Raw genomic sequence first — 13,242 nt, 5'->3', positions numbered from 1 at the left:
TAGCCTGCGTCTCCAGTAACAACTGAAGCCAGCACAAACAGGTCCTCTGCATAAGGCTGCTACACACCGCTGCTCTAATCGCCAAGGCCAAAACCTCAAAATCATTTTGAGATGAAGCTCCAGCTTACAATCCTGCACATCCCTCAGAGCTGCCGAACCAGCTACCGGAATGGTTGTCTTCTTGGTGACCTCTGAAACTGAAGCATCGTCCTTGGGAAAAGCTAGGAGCTCCAAGGTCTCCTCTGTAAAGGATAAAGCCGGATTCTGGAGTATTCCACTCTCTATTCACTAGCTTCTTCACAGAGTTATAGAAAGGAAAATCCTTTGCTGGGCCACGCAACCCACCCAGGACGGGATCCGCACCCTCCAAGTCAGATTCCTCCTGCGACACCTTGATTCCCAGCTCCTGGATCACCATCGGCATCAAAGACCAAAGTTCATCCCTGCAGAAAAGCTTCACGACCCTTCTGCTACAAGCACCTCCTCAGGATCTTGATCCATGGCTCCCGTATCTGCCGAGCCATCTGGCAAAGGCACTACCCCAGGGAACAGCCCTGGTGCTGCATTAGGGTCTTCAGATTCATCCGAGCCCTCCTGCGTATTCCAGGGTTCGCCCCTTTCCCACAGACCAGGACCTGGACTTTCCACCCAACCTGGCCCCATGCTCTGCAGCTGCCGGTTTTTGCCAAATAAGCTTTCTGCATCAAGAGAACAACATTAGTAGAAAAAAAGTCTACCATCTGCTGGAGACAGAGAAATACTGAGGGACTGCAGGTGGCGCACCAGGTTAAGTACAGGGTCAGTGAAACTTTCTCTGCCTCCCTCTGCTGGCAGGGATGCAAAAGCCCAGAGTCTGGACTGATCTGGGTATGCACAGGGAACTGCAGCTACCGAAGCTGTGAGTGTGGAAGACCAGCGCGAATCAAATTGCAGTAATCAATTCCGGATATTATAAATATTTTACCTGGTATTACATTCTTCAATCCGATTGTGGTAAGCCTAGATGTGCTTATTGATGCTGGTTTGACATTTAACCACCAAATGAAGTCAGTAATTTGATCAGAATCTTTTTAAGTTATGGGGCTTAAAATGACTTATTTCCAGCTAATTTTCGTTCTGTTCCTGCTTTGATTTTATTGTAGTTCATTGTATATCAGCATTAAGAGCATTACAGGTTCTGCAGAAGGCTTATTTCAGGCCACTCAAGGAGAGATCATATTTCTGCAGTCCTCAAGGATCTCACAGGCTATCTATTCACTCGTGAGTCACTTAGAAAGCTTTAAAGATAGTTCATAAACTGCTTGCAATGGACTCTCTTCTCTACTCATTTGTACAATCCATCCAGACTGTTATAATCTTCTCAGAGGGCCGTCAGATGTTCCTACCGTGTGCCAGGCTTGCACGATTTCAAAATGACCAGCAGTGCCGCCCAACCTTTACCCAAACAGTGCTGCCGGTCAGGGAACCCCCGCTGAAAGGCTGGGAAGACTGCGTGCCGAGCGGAGCGCGGGCTCTGCCTGCCCCTGCACCATCATCTCCCTTCAAGCACTGCCCGCAACCCGTCAGAGGGCAGCCTTGGCTCTCCGGTGCTGCTGAGCAGTCAGCACTCCCCCTTTCTTGTTTTCTGCTTTTAAACTTCACTGCTGCAGCCAGAAACAGGTTCGAGACTTTAAAAGGGAAGCAGCAAACATATCCTGAGAGCAAGGAAGGCAGGAAGGAGAGAAAAGGCCCGTCCAGGCTGGCCAGCAAGCTTCTGCCGTGCAGGTCACCCCCACATTTCTCTCAAGGAGGCACTTAAAGAGTTCATCACTAAAGGAGGAAGCACAAGGCTCTGGACCTGAATTGGCTCTGAACACTCAAGGAGAGGAGAGCAAAAGATGGGGAGGGAGGAGAGAGAGAGAGGCGACCAAGTAGCCATCCGGCCTCCAGTGGTGCTCCAGTGAGGGAGGGAGCATGAAGCTGTCCTCAGCACAGGAAGCTAGAGGCAGCACCCAGGCCTGCGAGCATAACCCACTGGTCCGGACTGGTCTGACAGGATGAAGAGGAAGCACCGCTCCTCCATCTCACTTTTCTCTAATTAAAACCCACAGTGTTTTTGTGATCTCTGCAGGCAAGGGCACAGCAAGAATCACAGACGTCAGGGGTTTGGGTCAGGAAACAAAAAGCAAACATTAAACAGAAAAGCTAAGACCCCCATTTTTACATTTGGTTCTTGTGCACAATTCTTTACAATCAAGAGTCTGAGAAGGGAAAAACCATGGGGATCCAAAGCCACGTTCTGCACAGAAAGGGAGATCAACGAGGTGAGAGAAACTGACAGCGCCCTGCACTTACCTGCTTGGCTGCTCTCTCTTTAACAAACTTGGCAATTTTCTTTCGTGGTCCAAGGGGTATTCCCATCTCTTTCAAGTCCTCCGTTGTACACATTAACTGAACAGGAAGAAAGAAGAAGACATGAGAAACTGACAAAATGACAGAGAAAGGCATGCAAGGCTCATTCCAGCTGCAACTCATGCACACGGGCTTGCACCAAGGGACAGGCAGCACACGCTCTACAAGCCTTTCTGTGCCTGGCGGCAGTTCTGCAGCAGCCTGGGCCGGGCTGCGGACATTCACGGCTGCCAAATAAGGAACTCCCTCCGCCTTATACTAACAACCAAACTTCCTTTTAAACAAACATTTTACCACCTCCATTTTGTGCATTGTGGATTTACTATGCCGAGATTCACCCCTTTATGTGCCACAAAGATCCCCTTGGCTGTATCTGGCGTCTTTGGGACTATCTCGCAGTCGAAGATCAGCAGGTCCGTCCAGAAAGGCACGAGGTCCCTTCAGTGCCTGTGCCGACACAGATCTGTTCTCCGGCTAGGCAGAGACCAACCTAACCAGCAATCGAGCTCAGTCACAGGGCGCAGACAGTTCCTGAAAGTCTCTGGGACTCTGTTTTAGCAGGCGAGTGCTGCTACAGAAGCCACTCTTGCTTCCTTTAGCAGTCAGATGCAGCCTCTGCAGGCAGGCGTATGCAAGACACCAGAATCAGGTTCGCGGAAGCCAAGACATAGCCTCCCACCGCTGAGCGCAGCAGCTCTGCGCTGCCCAGGACCATAGAAGTGGAGAGTAAAACTGCTTCTGCGGAGGGAAGCACAGTTCCCTCTAAGCTGAGCGCGTGCTCATACATTTCGGAGCGTCGCTCACCGGTTTTACATGGTTGCTCATATAATTTTTTCTTTGTGCTATATACAGAAAACCAATGCTAATACTGGCACTCAAAAATTGCTGGTTTAAAGAAAATTGCTGTTCACGTGAAAACCAAGGTGGACACACCTAGTCCCTTCTACTTGCAGGGGGCATCGGAGGGAAGGTATATAATGCTTCCGGAGAAGAGGGGAAGAACAGGCCACACTGCTTGTAATTTTTAACTGGCAAGAAAAGTTTATTACAACATAAACATGTGGACATACTACTGAAAAAACTTGATTTAAAATATGATTAAATAACTGTAACTGTACTCAACCAAACACTAAGCCTCAGTAAGATTATAGATGCCCTGATCTAGGGACTGGATGATGGCTTATCGCAATCTCCTGGAATTGATATCCACTCTACGGGCAAATCCTTGGCACTGTTCTTGGGCAGCCAGAGCGGGATGCTGAGTTCATCTGTCTAGTTCTTTGTAAACTGATGTGATGTACCCACGAATACCGGTATAGAAAAGCTTTTAAATAAATAAATAAGTAATTTCTCCATTTCCTTTGGGATTCTGACAAGTCACCAACAAATCTACGTGAGGAGACCCCTGTCGTCTTCGGATGAGCTGCATCGTGGTCTCCGCCAACTCCCACTCTCCTGGATCTAGGCGACTGCAACTGAGAAAATCTGCTTGGACATTTTCGACGCCGGCTATGTGAGACGCCGCTATGATGGACCTCCGCCCAACGCATCAAGACCTGAGCATCCTGACCTACCGCCTGACTCCTGGTACCGCCCTGCCGATTGATATATTCCACTGCCGTTGCATTGTCTGACAGAATCCGGTCCAAGCGACCTTTCACTAGTGGCAAGAGCTCCATCAACGCAAGCCGCACTGCCCTGGTCTCCAACTGGTTGATAGACCATGCAGACTCTTTCATAGACCAAATGCCCTGGATGGAATGGCGCTGACAAATCGCCCCTCAGCCGGAAAGGCTGGCGTCAGTCGTCACCACCACCCAATCCGGGACTTCGAGGTCCATTCCGCGAAGAAGATTGGCCGATTGAAGCCACCAAGATAGACTCTCCCTGGCCTCCCCCCTCCAGGGGCAGGGGCAGGTAAATCTCCTCCGAACTCAGCTTCCAACGCGCCAAAAGCGCCCTCTGCAATGGCGTCATATGGAGAAAAGCCCAGGGAACCAACTCCAGGGTTGAAGTCATGGACCCTAAGACCTGCAAGTAATCCCATACTCTGGGAATTCATATTTGCAACAACCGAACTCGCGTCTGAAGAGGTAGCACCCTTTCTTCCGACAGAAACACTTTGCCTAACCAGGTGTTGAACCTTGCTCCCAGGTAGATTAGGGACTATGGCAGGGTCAAATGACTCTTGGCCACGTTCACAACCCAGCGAGAGAGTGGAGGACATTGCAAACCCTGCGAATCGACCATAGACATAGATCTGCCAACTTCGCTCTGATCAGCCAGTTGTCTAGATAAGGATGCACCAAGAGACCTTCCTTCCGAAGTGCCGCCACTACCATCACCATCACTTTGGTGAAAGTGCATGGGGCTGTGGACAGCCCAAAAGGAAGTGCCCTGAACTGAAAATGTTGTCCCAGGATCATGAAGCGAAGAAAACACTAGGACTCCAAGTGAATCAAAATGTGCAGATAGGCTTCCATAAACAACTGTCTGAGTACCTAGAGGAGAACAACATTCTCTCCCCTTTCCAGTTCGGATTCAGAAAATCCCAAAATACTGAAGCCCTATTAACCTCGTTATCGGACACCATCCTTCTCAATCTGGAAGGTAAACCACCTTACCATCTCGCACTCCTCGACTTATCGGCCGCCTTCGATATGGTTAATCATACCATCCTACTGGAGCGCTTATCAGATATCGGCATCAAAGGACAGGCCCACAGTTGGTTCAAATTGTTCTTAGAGAATAGATTCTACAAGGTCAGGATCAATAACAAGGAATCACACCCAATCAAATCGACCCTGGGTGTCCCGCAAGGATCATCCCTCTCCCCCACACTCTAACATTTATCTACTGCCACTCTGCCATTTACTTACCAACCTCAAATTAATATACTACATTTTCGCCGACAACGTTCAGATTCTTCTATCACTGATTCCTTACAAAAAACCTGGGCACACTGGAACAGCTGTCTACAATCCATTAATAGTCTGCTCGCCAGCCTTAACCTCATCCTCAATCCCAACAAGACCGAGATCCTCATTATTTCGCCAGACGACAACCACGTTCTCCTAAACTCCCAAAGCGCCTCCCAATTCGCTAAAACCTTCATCAACCATTCCCCTTCAGTCAGAAACTTAGGGGTTCGGATCGACAATCGCTTCAACTTAAAATCATTCGTCCTCAACACAACTAAACAATGTTTCTTTAAACTTCAAGTTCTCAAAAATCTGAAGCCTCTCCTACATTTTAGAGACTTCCGCTTAGTAGTTCAGTCTATTATCCTCACAAAGTTAGATTACTGCAATTCTCTCCTGCTAGGTCTCCCAGCGATAACTATCAAACCACTTCAGATGGTCCAGAACGCTGCGGCAAGGATACTTACTAACTCAAACAAAAGAGCCCATATCACGCCCATCCTTCATTTCCTTCACTGGCTTCCCATAAAATCTAGGATCACCTTCAAAGCTTTAATGATGATCCACAAGGACATTCATGGCATCGCCCATCTCAAACTCAGCTCTCAACTTCGTCCTCATACATCCAACAGACCAATCAGAAACGCTTACAAAGGATCATTATACGCCCCACCGGTCAAATCCACTCTAAGAAAACGTTCAATTTCGACAGCAGGGCCCACCTTATGGAACTCTCTGCCTCCGAAGCTCTGCCTAGAACCGTGCCACCAAACATTTAAGAAACTCCTAAAAACATGGCTTTTCAGACAAGCCTTCCCGGATCCCCTAGACCACTCTGACACCGGTTAAAAGGACTTAACAGATCACCATTGGGAGACAAGATCCCACTCCTTCTCCCTTTTCTTAGCCCAATCCTCTTCTTTCGCCCTTCCCTACAGCACCTTCCTATTCTCACCCCCTCTCTCACCTCCCTTGTCCCTCTTTCCGCACCCGGTGTCTTCTTCACGCCAAGGCATCCCTTACCACTCTACTTAAGCAAGAAAGTTAAAATACACGGATCATGCGATTGTTGATTATTATTCGTCAAAGCTTTAAAGTGCCACTGTTTGTTAGGACCCCCCCCCCTTATGCTATATTAGCATTTGTACATATGTTTGCATATTTATATTCTTTTAGACACTAAGGTTCATGTTACGCCTTAGCAGCGATTGTATTATATTATATGTTGTCAGACGCTATGTTTTTTTTTATGTTTCAATGTAACGCCTCTGCCGCGATTGTTCTGTTGTATTGTAAACCGATATGATTTGTATATCATACAAGAATGTCGGTATATAAGAATCCAAAATAAATAAATAAATAAGATCCAGAGAAGCCAGGAACGCCCCCTTGCAAACCGCAGCTATCACCGAACGCAAGGTTTCCATCCGGAAGCGGGGGACTTTGAAGGCAGTATTCACTCTCTTCAAATAGAGGATGGGCCGAAATGTGCCCTCCTTCTTTGGAACCACAAAATAAATGGAGTAGCGTCCCTTTCGGAGCTCCGCCAAGGGCACTGGAATGACCGCCCCCAATTCCTGGAGGTGGCCTAAGGTCTCCTGTACCGCCTCCCGCTTGCGCCCTGGTCCACAAGGTGAAATTAGAAATAGTTCTCGAACGGACCGAGCAAATTCTAACCCACTGGTCCTGCGTGATGTTGGCCCACTCGTCATAAAACTGCATCAAGCAACCTCCTATAATAGGAATGACGGAATGGACAGGCCTCGCCTCATTTCAAGGACTTGCCACTGGCTGCAGATCCTCCTGCAGCACCCCGAAACGGCCTACTGGGCCCCCGAAAGGACTACCTCCTAGGGGAAAATGACCTCTGAGGAGCAGAGGGAGCCCGCATCGGCCGACTTCTCCTGTCAGCACGGAGACATGAATGGGTCTGAAAAAACCTCTTTGCCTTAGGCCTGTCCTCCAGTAACCGTAGCGGCTTATTCTACCCAAGCGACTGAATCAGATGCTCAGTCATCCCCAAACAACAGACGCCCCTTGTATGGCAAAGAGCCTAACTGCATCTTAGAGGAGACGTCCGCTGACAAATTACGCAACCACAACAACCGTCTGGCCACAATAGCTGAAACCATAGCTCTGGAGGACGTAAGCACCAAATCATAGAGGGCACCTGCCCCAAAACGCAACCGCCGCCTCTATTCGCTCAACACTATCCACTTGCTCCCCCAAATTCGGGAGCAGGTCCTGCAGCTGCTGCACCCAATGGAGACAAGCCCGCCGCATAAAGCTTGAGCAAATCGCTGCACGCAAATCCGTGCAGGGACCTCAAAGATCCATTTGAGGTGAACCTCCAGTTTGCGGTCTTGCATACCTTTCAATGCCGCAGAACGCACCATGGGAATGGTGGTCCACTTAGTCACTGCGGACACTGTTGCATCGACCTTAGGAAGAACAAAACACTACAAGACCTCCTCTGGAAGGGGATAGAGCTTCCCCAAGGTCCTCCCCACCTTCAGCGAAGCATCAAGCGTCCCCCACTCTGCTTCCACCAACTTCTTAACCGCCTTATAGTACGGGAAGGAAGCCGGGGGACCTCTTATCCTGTCCAGGACAGGATCCTCTTCTTCCAAATCTGGGTTACTTTTGGCATTTTAATGCCCAACACCTGAAAGGCTAAGGGCAGCAACACCTCCAGTTCCTCCCTTCGGAACAGGCGGACTTCCTTAGTATCCTTGGACCCGAGGCTAGGGACCCCAGGATCATCTCCCAGCAAAGTATCCCCAGACGCCAGCACCCCCAGGTCCGGCTCCTTGGGAGCATCACCGGAGTCACCAAGGCCCCCTATGACAGACTGCCCTGGTGCAGGAGGTGTTTGAAACCTCTGAGCAGAGGGCAATGATGGCCTGACCCCAAAGCGGGTCCCGAGCCCGGCAGCGAACTTCCCAGAGTCCGCGCAGCACTAACGTCAACTCCGCCTCCAGGCTGTTTGCTGGCCAAAAAGGCCTTGTGCAGAAGTAAAACAAATTCTGGGGAAAAACTCCTTACAGCCCCAGCACCCTCAGAACTAGCAGCAGCACCAGGCCTAGTCATGATTTCCACCCCCTCTAGGGCCCCCCCCCCCAACCGACCCCAAAGTCGGAATGGGCCAGAGACAAAGGAGGCAGACTCTCCCCCATGGCGCGGGAACTGCTGCCAAAAAATCCAAGATGGCCACCATTCCCACACCCTCGAAGAATCAGTATCCCAGACAGCGCTGCGGTTGGAAATAGCCTCGAATCGCCGGAATGACACCGCTTTGCTGGTGGGGAGCTCCGGAGGAGCCCTCCCCACCCTCCAAGCACGAAGTGCAAAGACCGGCCTTATTTAGACGCGATCTCGCCAAGCCACAGGCTCAGCACGTGGTACCTCGGGCCATGCTGAGAAAGGGAAGAAAAAGATACGAGAAAAGACCCCCACATGAAAAAGAAAGCCTCCCTTACCCCTGAGCTGATCTTACCGGGGGGAAGCCGCCCTCAGAGCTGTGCTGCCGTCTGCCAGAAAAGACAGCCTTTGATTTTTTTTTTTTTTTTTAACTTGATGGAAAATACACTGAGAGCTAAAACCTGACTAAAACGAACAGGTAGTCTCAGCCATAAGGGAACGAAAAAATCCCTGGGGAGCCTGCAGCCATCTGGGCGGCCTAATGAGGGAGGGATCTGGACAACCAGATGTACACCCCACCGGCACACAGATGGGCTCACAAAACTGAACAACCCCCGGCCCGTCTGCCTCTACCGGACGGGGTAGGACCCACAAGAAATCCGAAGAAAAAAAATCAAAACCCCCCGGGAGGAAGGCTCAAAAGAAAAAAGTTAAGAGGCAAAAAAACCAGCAGAACTGCAGGTGCCATCTGCTAGAGACAGAAAATACTGAGGAACTGCAGGTGGCACTAGGTTTTATGTAGCAGGCTCAGGCAAGTTTTCTCTCTGACTCCACCTGCTGGCAGGGATGTATGAGCCCAGGCGTCTGGACTGATCTGGGTACGTACAGGAAACTGCTGGTTTTGTACCTCCCCATCTGCTGAAAACAGAGAAATACTGAAGGACTACAAGTGACACACCCAGGTTATGTGGCAATGTCTGTGAAACTCTGTCTCCATATGCTGGATCGGAGGCAAAACCCAGGAGTCTGGACTGATCTGGGTACGTACAGGGAAAAATGTGTTAAAATATACATACACACACACTTCTAGACACTGATGGGAATAGCTAAAGAGGAGGAATTTAAGTCTTTACTTAATATTTCTTCAGGAATTTAAATCCTAATGAAAACTAGCAATCTTCATGATTTTTCTCTTTTTAATAGAAAGAGAATGAAGCTGAGAGACTACATGGGCAGAGCTCAGCTTGCTCACCATGCTCTCTCCCGACATTACAGGAACATTACCAGAGACTCCATGTCCATCTTCTCCCCCTCGAATGTGCTGCTGTATTCCGAGAGATTGAGGGATGTTAATGTCTTCTGCAGCGTTGGAACCTCCTCTTCTTCCAACTCGGGATCTTCTGCCTCCTCAGCGGGGAGCAGAGCGTTCTGGGAAGGTGTGTTGGCGACCTGCAAGAAGGCATGGGTTGATGAATAGATGCATCAGACTTCTGGGAACAGGTTAAACAAGAAACATGGCTTGCAAGTCCTGGCTCTGCGAGAAAGATCTGGCTTTCTGTACTGTGTTTTAAGGAAGGAGCAAAGCTAGAGTTAAATGTTAACAATCCTCCCTCCCCACACAGGGAAGACTAGGAGCAGCAGCCTTCTGAAGCCTCCTTATTAGGCTTTCTTTTTCCATTTCTGTAGGGCTGTCAGTAGTCTCATTGGCAGGCATAAGACTGTTGGGCAGAAATCACCCCAGAATACACAGGGGAGGACAGGTTCTGTTACTATAAAATAAACTCGCCCATTAAAGACAAGCAAAAAAGGTGAAACTACTTCTTACCTGATACTTTCCTTCCTAAGGTCCAGTGAGACCAGTGGGTTATGCTCACTGACCAGCAGATGGAGACAAATTCGCTGTCACTCCTCCTATGCATCTGTGCTGACACCAGCCTGCCAGTATTTCTGTAACAAGCTAACTGTGGACAACCTTCATTCCAAAAGTCAACAATACAACAAACACAAGATAGAATTGTTTTCAGTTTCCTTTATTTTTTATACAGACTTCCAGGGACCCCAATAACAGATAAGAAAGAAGTCTCACAACATACAAACAGAAGCACTCATCTGCAGAGCAGTGTAGCAATGGAAGGGTCTTAACCTTGTCTTTAACTGTCTCTCTGAAGGGAAAAAATAGCATAGGAAGGGTCCTGGGACTGGTCTGACTGGACTCAAGGAAAGGAAATTATCAGATAAACCGGTTTGATTTGTATCTACTGCAAGAAGATCGGTATATAAAAACTAAAAATAAATAAATAAGAATTAATCTCACATAATAGGCTATGCATAAAAAGAGGATGGCACTTCCATTTACATCAGTATGATCTACAAGCCTCCAATTCAGACAGAAGAAATGGACAGAAAGGAAGGAAAGAAGGGAGAGGCGTTGCTCGTTGGATATTTGAATCTGCGGAATCTACGATAAGTAGTGAGATAGTGGATGTCCTTCAAGTGGCTCTACTCAAACAAACAAATTGTAATGGAACCCACGAGGAAGGGTGTGATACATGATCCGGTGCTCACAAATGGTGATGTTTCTAATGTTCGGACAGGTGCCCACCCGAGTACCAGTGATCATCCAACCGAATGGTTTGATATTGCAAATACGAAGACATGAGTTTTGAATTTAAAAAATACAGACTTTGTCAAAATGGGGATGTTCCTTGAAGAAGAACTGGAAGATTGGGAGAAAATGGGTGACATGGAACAACAGTGGGCCAAATTAAAAGGAACTCTTATAATGGAGAAAGTACTTACTTGATAATTTTGTTTTCCTTAGTGTAGACAGATGGACTCAGGACCATTGGGTTATGCTTCCCTGCTAGCAGATGGAGATAGAGTCAGGTTTCAAAGCTGATGTCACCCTAGATACCCCCTGCAGTGACCTCAGCCATTCAGTATTCTCTTCAAAAAGCCATTGTGGACATACTATTGAAAAATCTTTGGTTAACCAAATCATTGAAAAATGATTTGGTTAAAAAAGGATAACCGTAACTGTACTCAACCAAACAAACGCTGAATCCCAGCAAGATTATAGATGCCTTGATCTAGGGATTGGGTGATGGGTTACCCGTAACCTCTTGGAATAGATATTCATTTCACAGAGGATTCCTTGGCACTGTTCTTGGGCAGCCATGGGCAGGATTCTGAGTCCATCTGTCTACACTAAGGAAAATAAAATGATCAGGGAAGTAATTTCTCCATTTCCTAGCGTGTAGCCAAATGGACTCAGGACCAATGGGATGTACAACAGCTAATCCCAATAGGGGTGGGAGGCTGCCTATGGTCCAGTTAGCATCGCTCTTGCAAAGGCTGCTTCCTCTCGGGCCTGAACATCCAGGCAACAGAACCTAAAAAAGGTGGTAAGAAGGAACAGTCGATGCTTGGCACATGTCGACGGGAGACAGCAGTCTAGCTTCCGTCCAGGATACTGCCTGAGCCCTAGTGGAATGAGCTTTAACCTGAAAGGGTAATAGCTTTCCTACCTCTACACAGGCTCCCATGACCACCTCCTTGATCCAGCGAACTATTAGCCCGTGAAACTGGTTCGCCCTGTCTCCTTCCACTGTGAAGAACAAACAAGCGGTCCGTCTTGCGCACTGGTTTCTGAAACTTCCAGATACCATCCCCCGACCAAAGCCTACTGATGTTTAAATGGCAGAGGAGGCAGTGTTCTTCAGTGTCCTTGTGCCTATCTAGGGATGGCAATGAAATGGACTGATTCAAATGAAACTCCGAGACTCCCTTGGGCAAGAAGGATGGAACGGTACGAAGTTGTGAGCTCCTGGAGTGATCCGGAGGAATTGTTCCCAACACGACAATACCTGTAGATCAGAGATGCAACAAGCAGAGCATATCGCCACCAGGAACACAGTTTTCAGGGTTAATAAGGAGGGCTCTGCCAAAAACTCCAAAACTAGATTAAGATTCTACAAGGGATCCGGCTACCATAGGGGTGGCTGGAGATGTTTTACATCTTTCAGAAAACGGGTCATGTCTAGATGGCCAACAGGCGGGTTCCATGCACCTTGTCCCTGAAACAGGAGAGCACGGCTTCCTGGACCTTCAAAGAGTTAAGGGTCAACCCTTTATTCAAGCCATCCTGTAAAAATTCCAGAACCAGTGGGATTTTGACCATTCGAGGGGCAACACCATGTTCCTCACACCAGGCCTCAAATACTCGCCAGACCAGCACATACGCTAAGAACATACAGAACTTCCGCACGCTGCTCCGTGGTAAGTACTGCCACCAAATATCCACGCTTCATCAGGCAAGCCCTATCAAGAACCAAACCGTAAGACAGAATCAAGTTGGATCCTTGTGAAGGACCAGACCTTGCTGGAGCAGGTCCCTGTGCAGTGGAAGGCACAGGGAGGTTCCCACCAGGAGTCTACGCATGTCTGCATACTACAGATGCCTGGGCAAATCCGGAGCTACTAGAAGGACTAATCCCCTGTGATGCTCGATCCTGCGAATGACCCTGCCCAGCAGGGGCCATGGAGGGAAGGCGTATAGTAAGTCCTCTTCTGGCCAGGCCTGAACTAGATCATCGATCCCCAGAGACCACTGATCTCTTTTAAGACTGAAAAATCAGGGAACTTTCACATTGTGATATGTGGCCAGCAGGTCGATTGACGGGATGCCCCAGCGATCTACCACCAGCTGAAAAGCTTTGGCCAACAATGCCATTCTCCTGGATCCAGACTCTCCCTGCTTAGAAAGTTTTCTCTAACGTCATCGTTTCTG

At 48.5% G+C, this 13,242-nt stretch overlaps 1 protein-coding gene across 2 annotated transcripts in view; it reads right to left on the bottom strand.

Moving 5' to 3' along the window:
• SEC23IP (SEC23 interacting protein) overlaps positions 1 to 13,242 on the bottom strand; it is a 122,219-nt gene that overhangs the window by 48,626 nt on the left and 60,351 nt on the right. For both annotated transcript variants that reach the window (XM_029610526.1, XM_029610527.1), the window contains 2 exons: positions 9,738 to 9,902; positions 2,335 to 2,430 (listed from right to left, as the gene is read on the bottom strand). In XM_029610526.1, coding sequence (XP_029466386.1) covers positions 2,335 to 2,430; positions 9,738 to 9,902 — 261 coding nt within the window. The remainder of the gene's footprint in view (positions 1 to 2,334; positions 2,431 to 9,737; positions 9,903 to 13,242) is intronic.

This window comes from Rhinatrema bivittatum, chromosome 7 (assembly GCF_901001135.1).
Source record: "Rhinatrema bivittatum chromosome 7, aRhiBiv1.1, whole genome shotgun sequence".
Taxonomy (NCBI): domain Eukaryota; kingdom Metazoa; phylum Chordata; class Amphibia; order Gymnophiona; family Rhinatrematidae; genus Rhinatrema; species Rhinatrema bivittatum.
The sequence above is the reverse complement of the archived record's forward strand: the minus strand, read 5'-3'. Positions and strand labels throughout refer to the sequence as shown.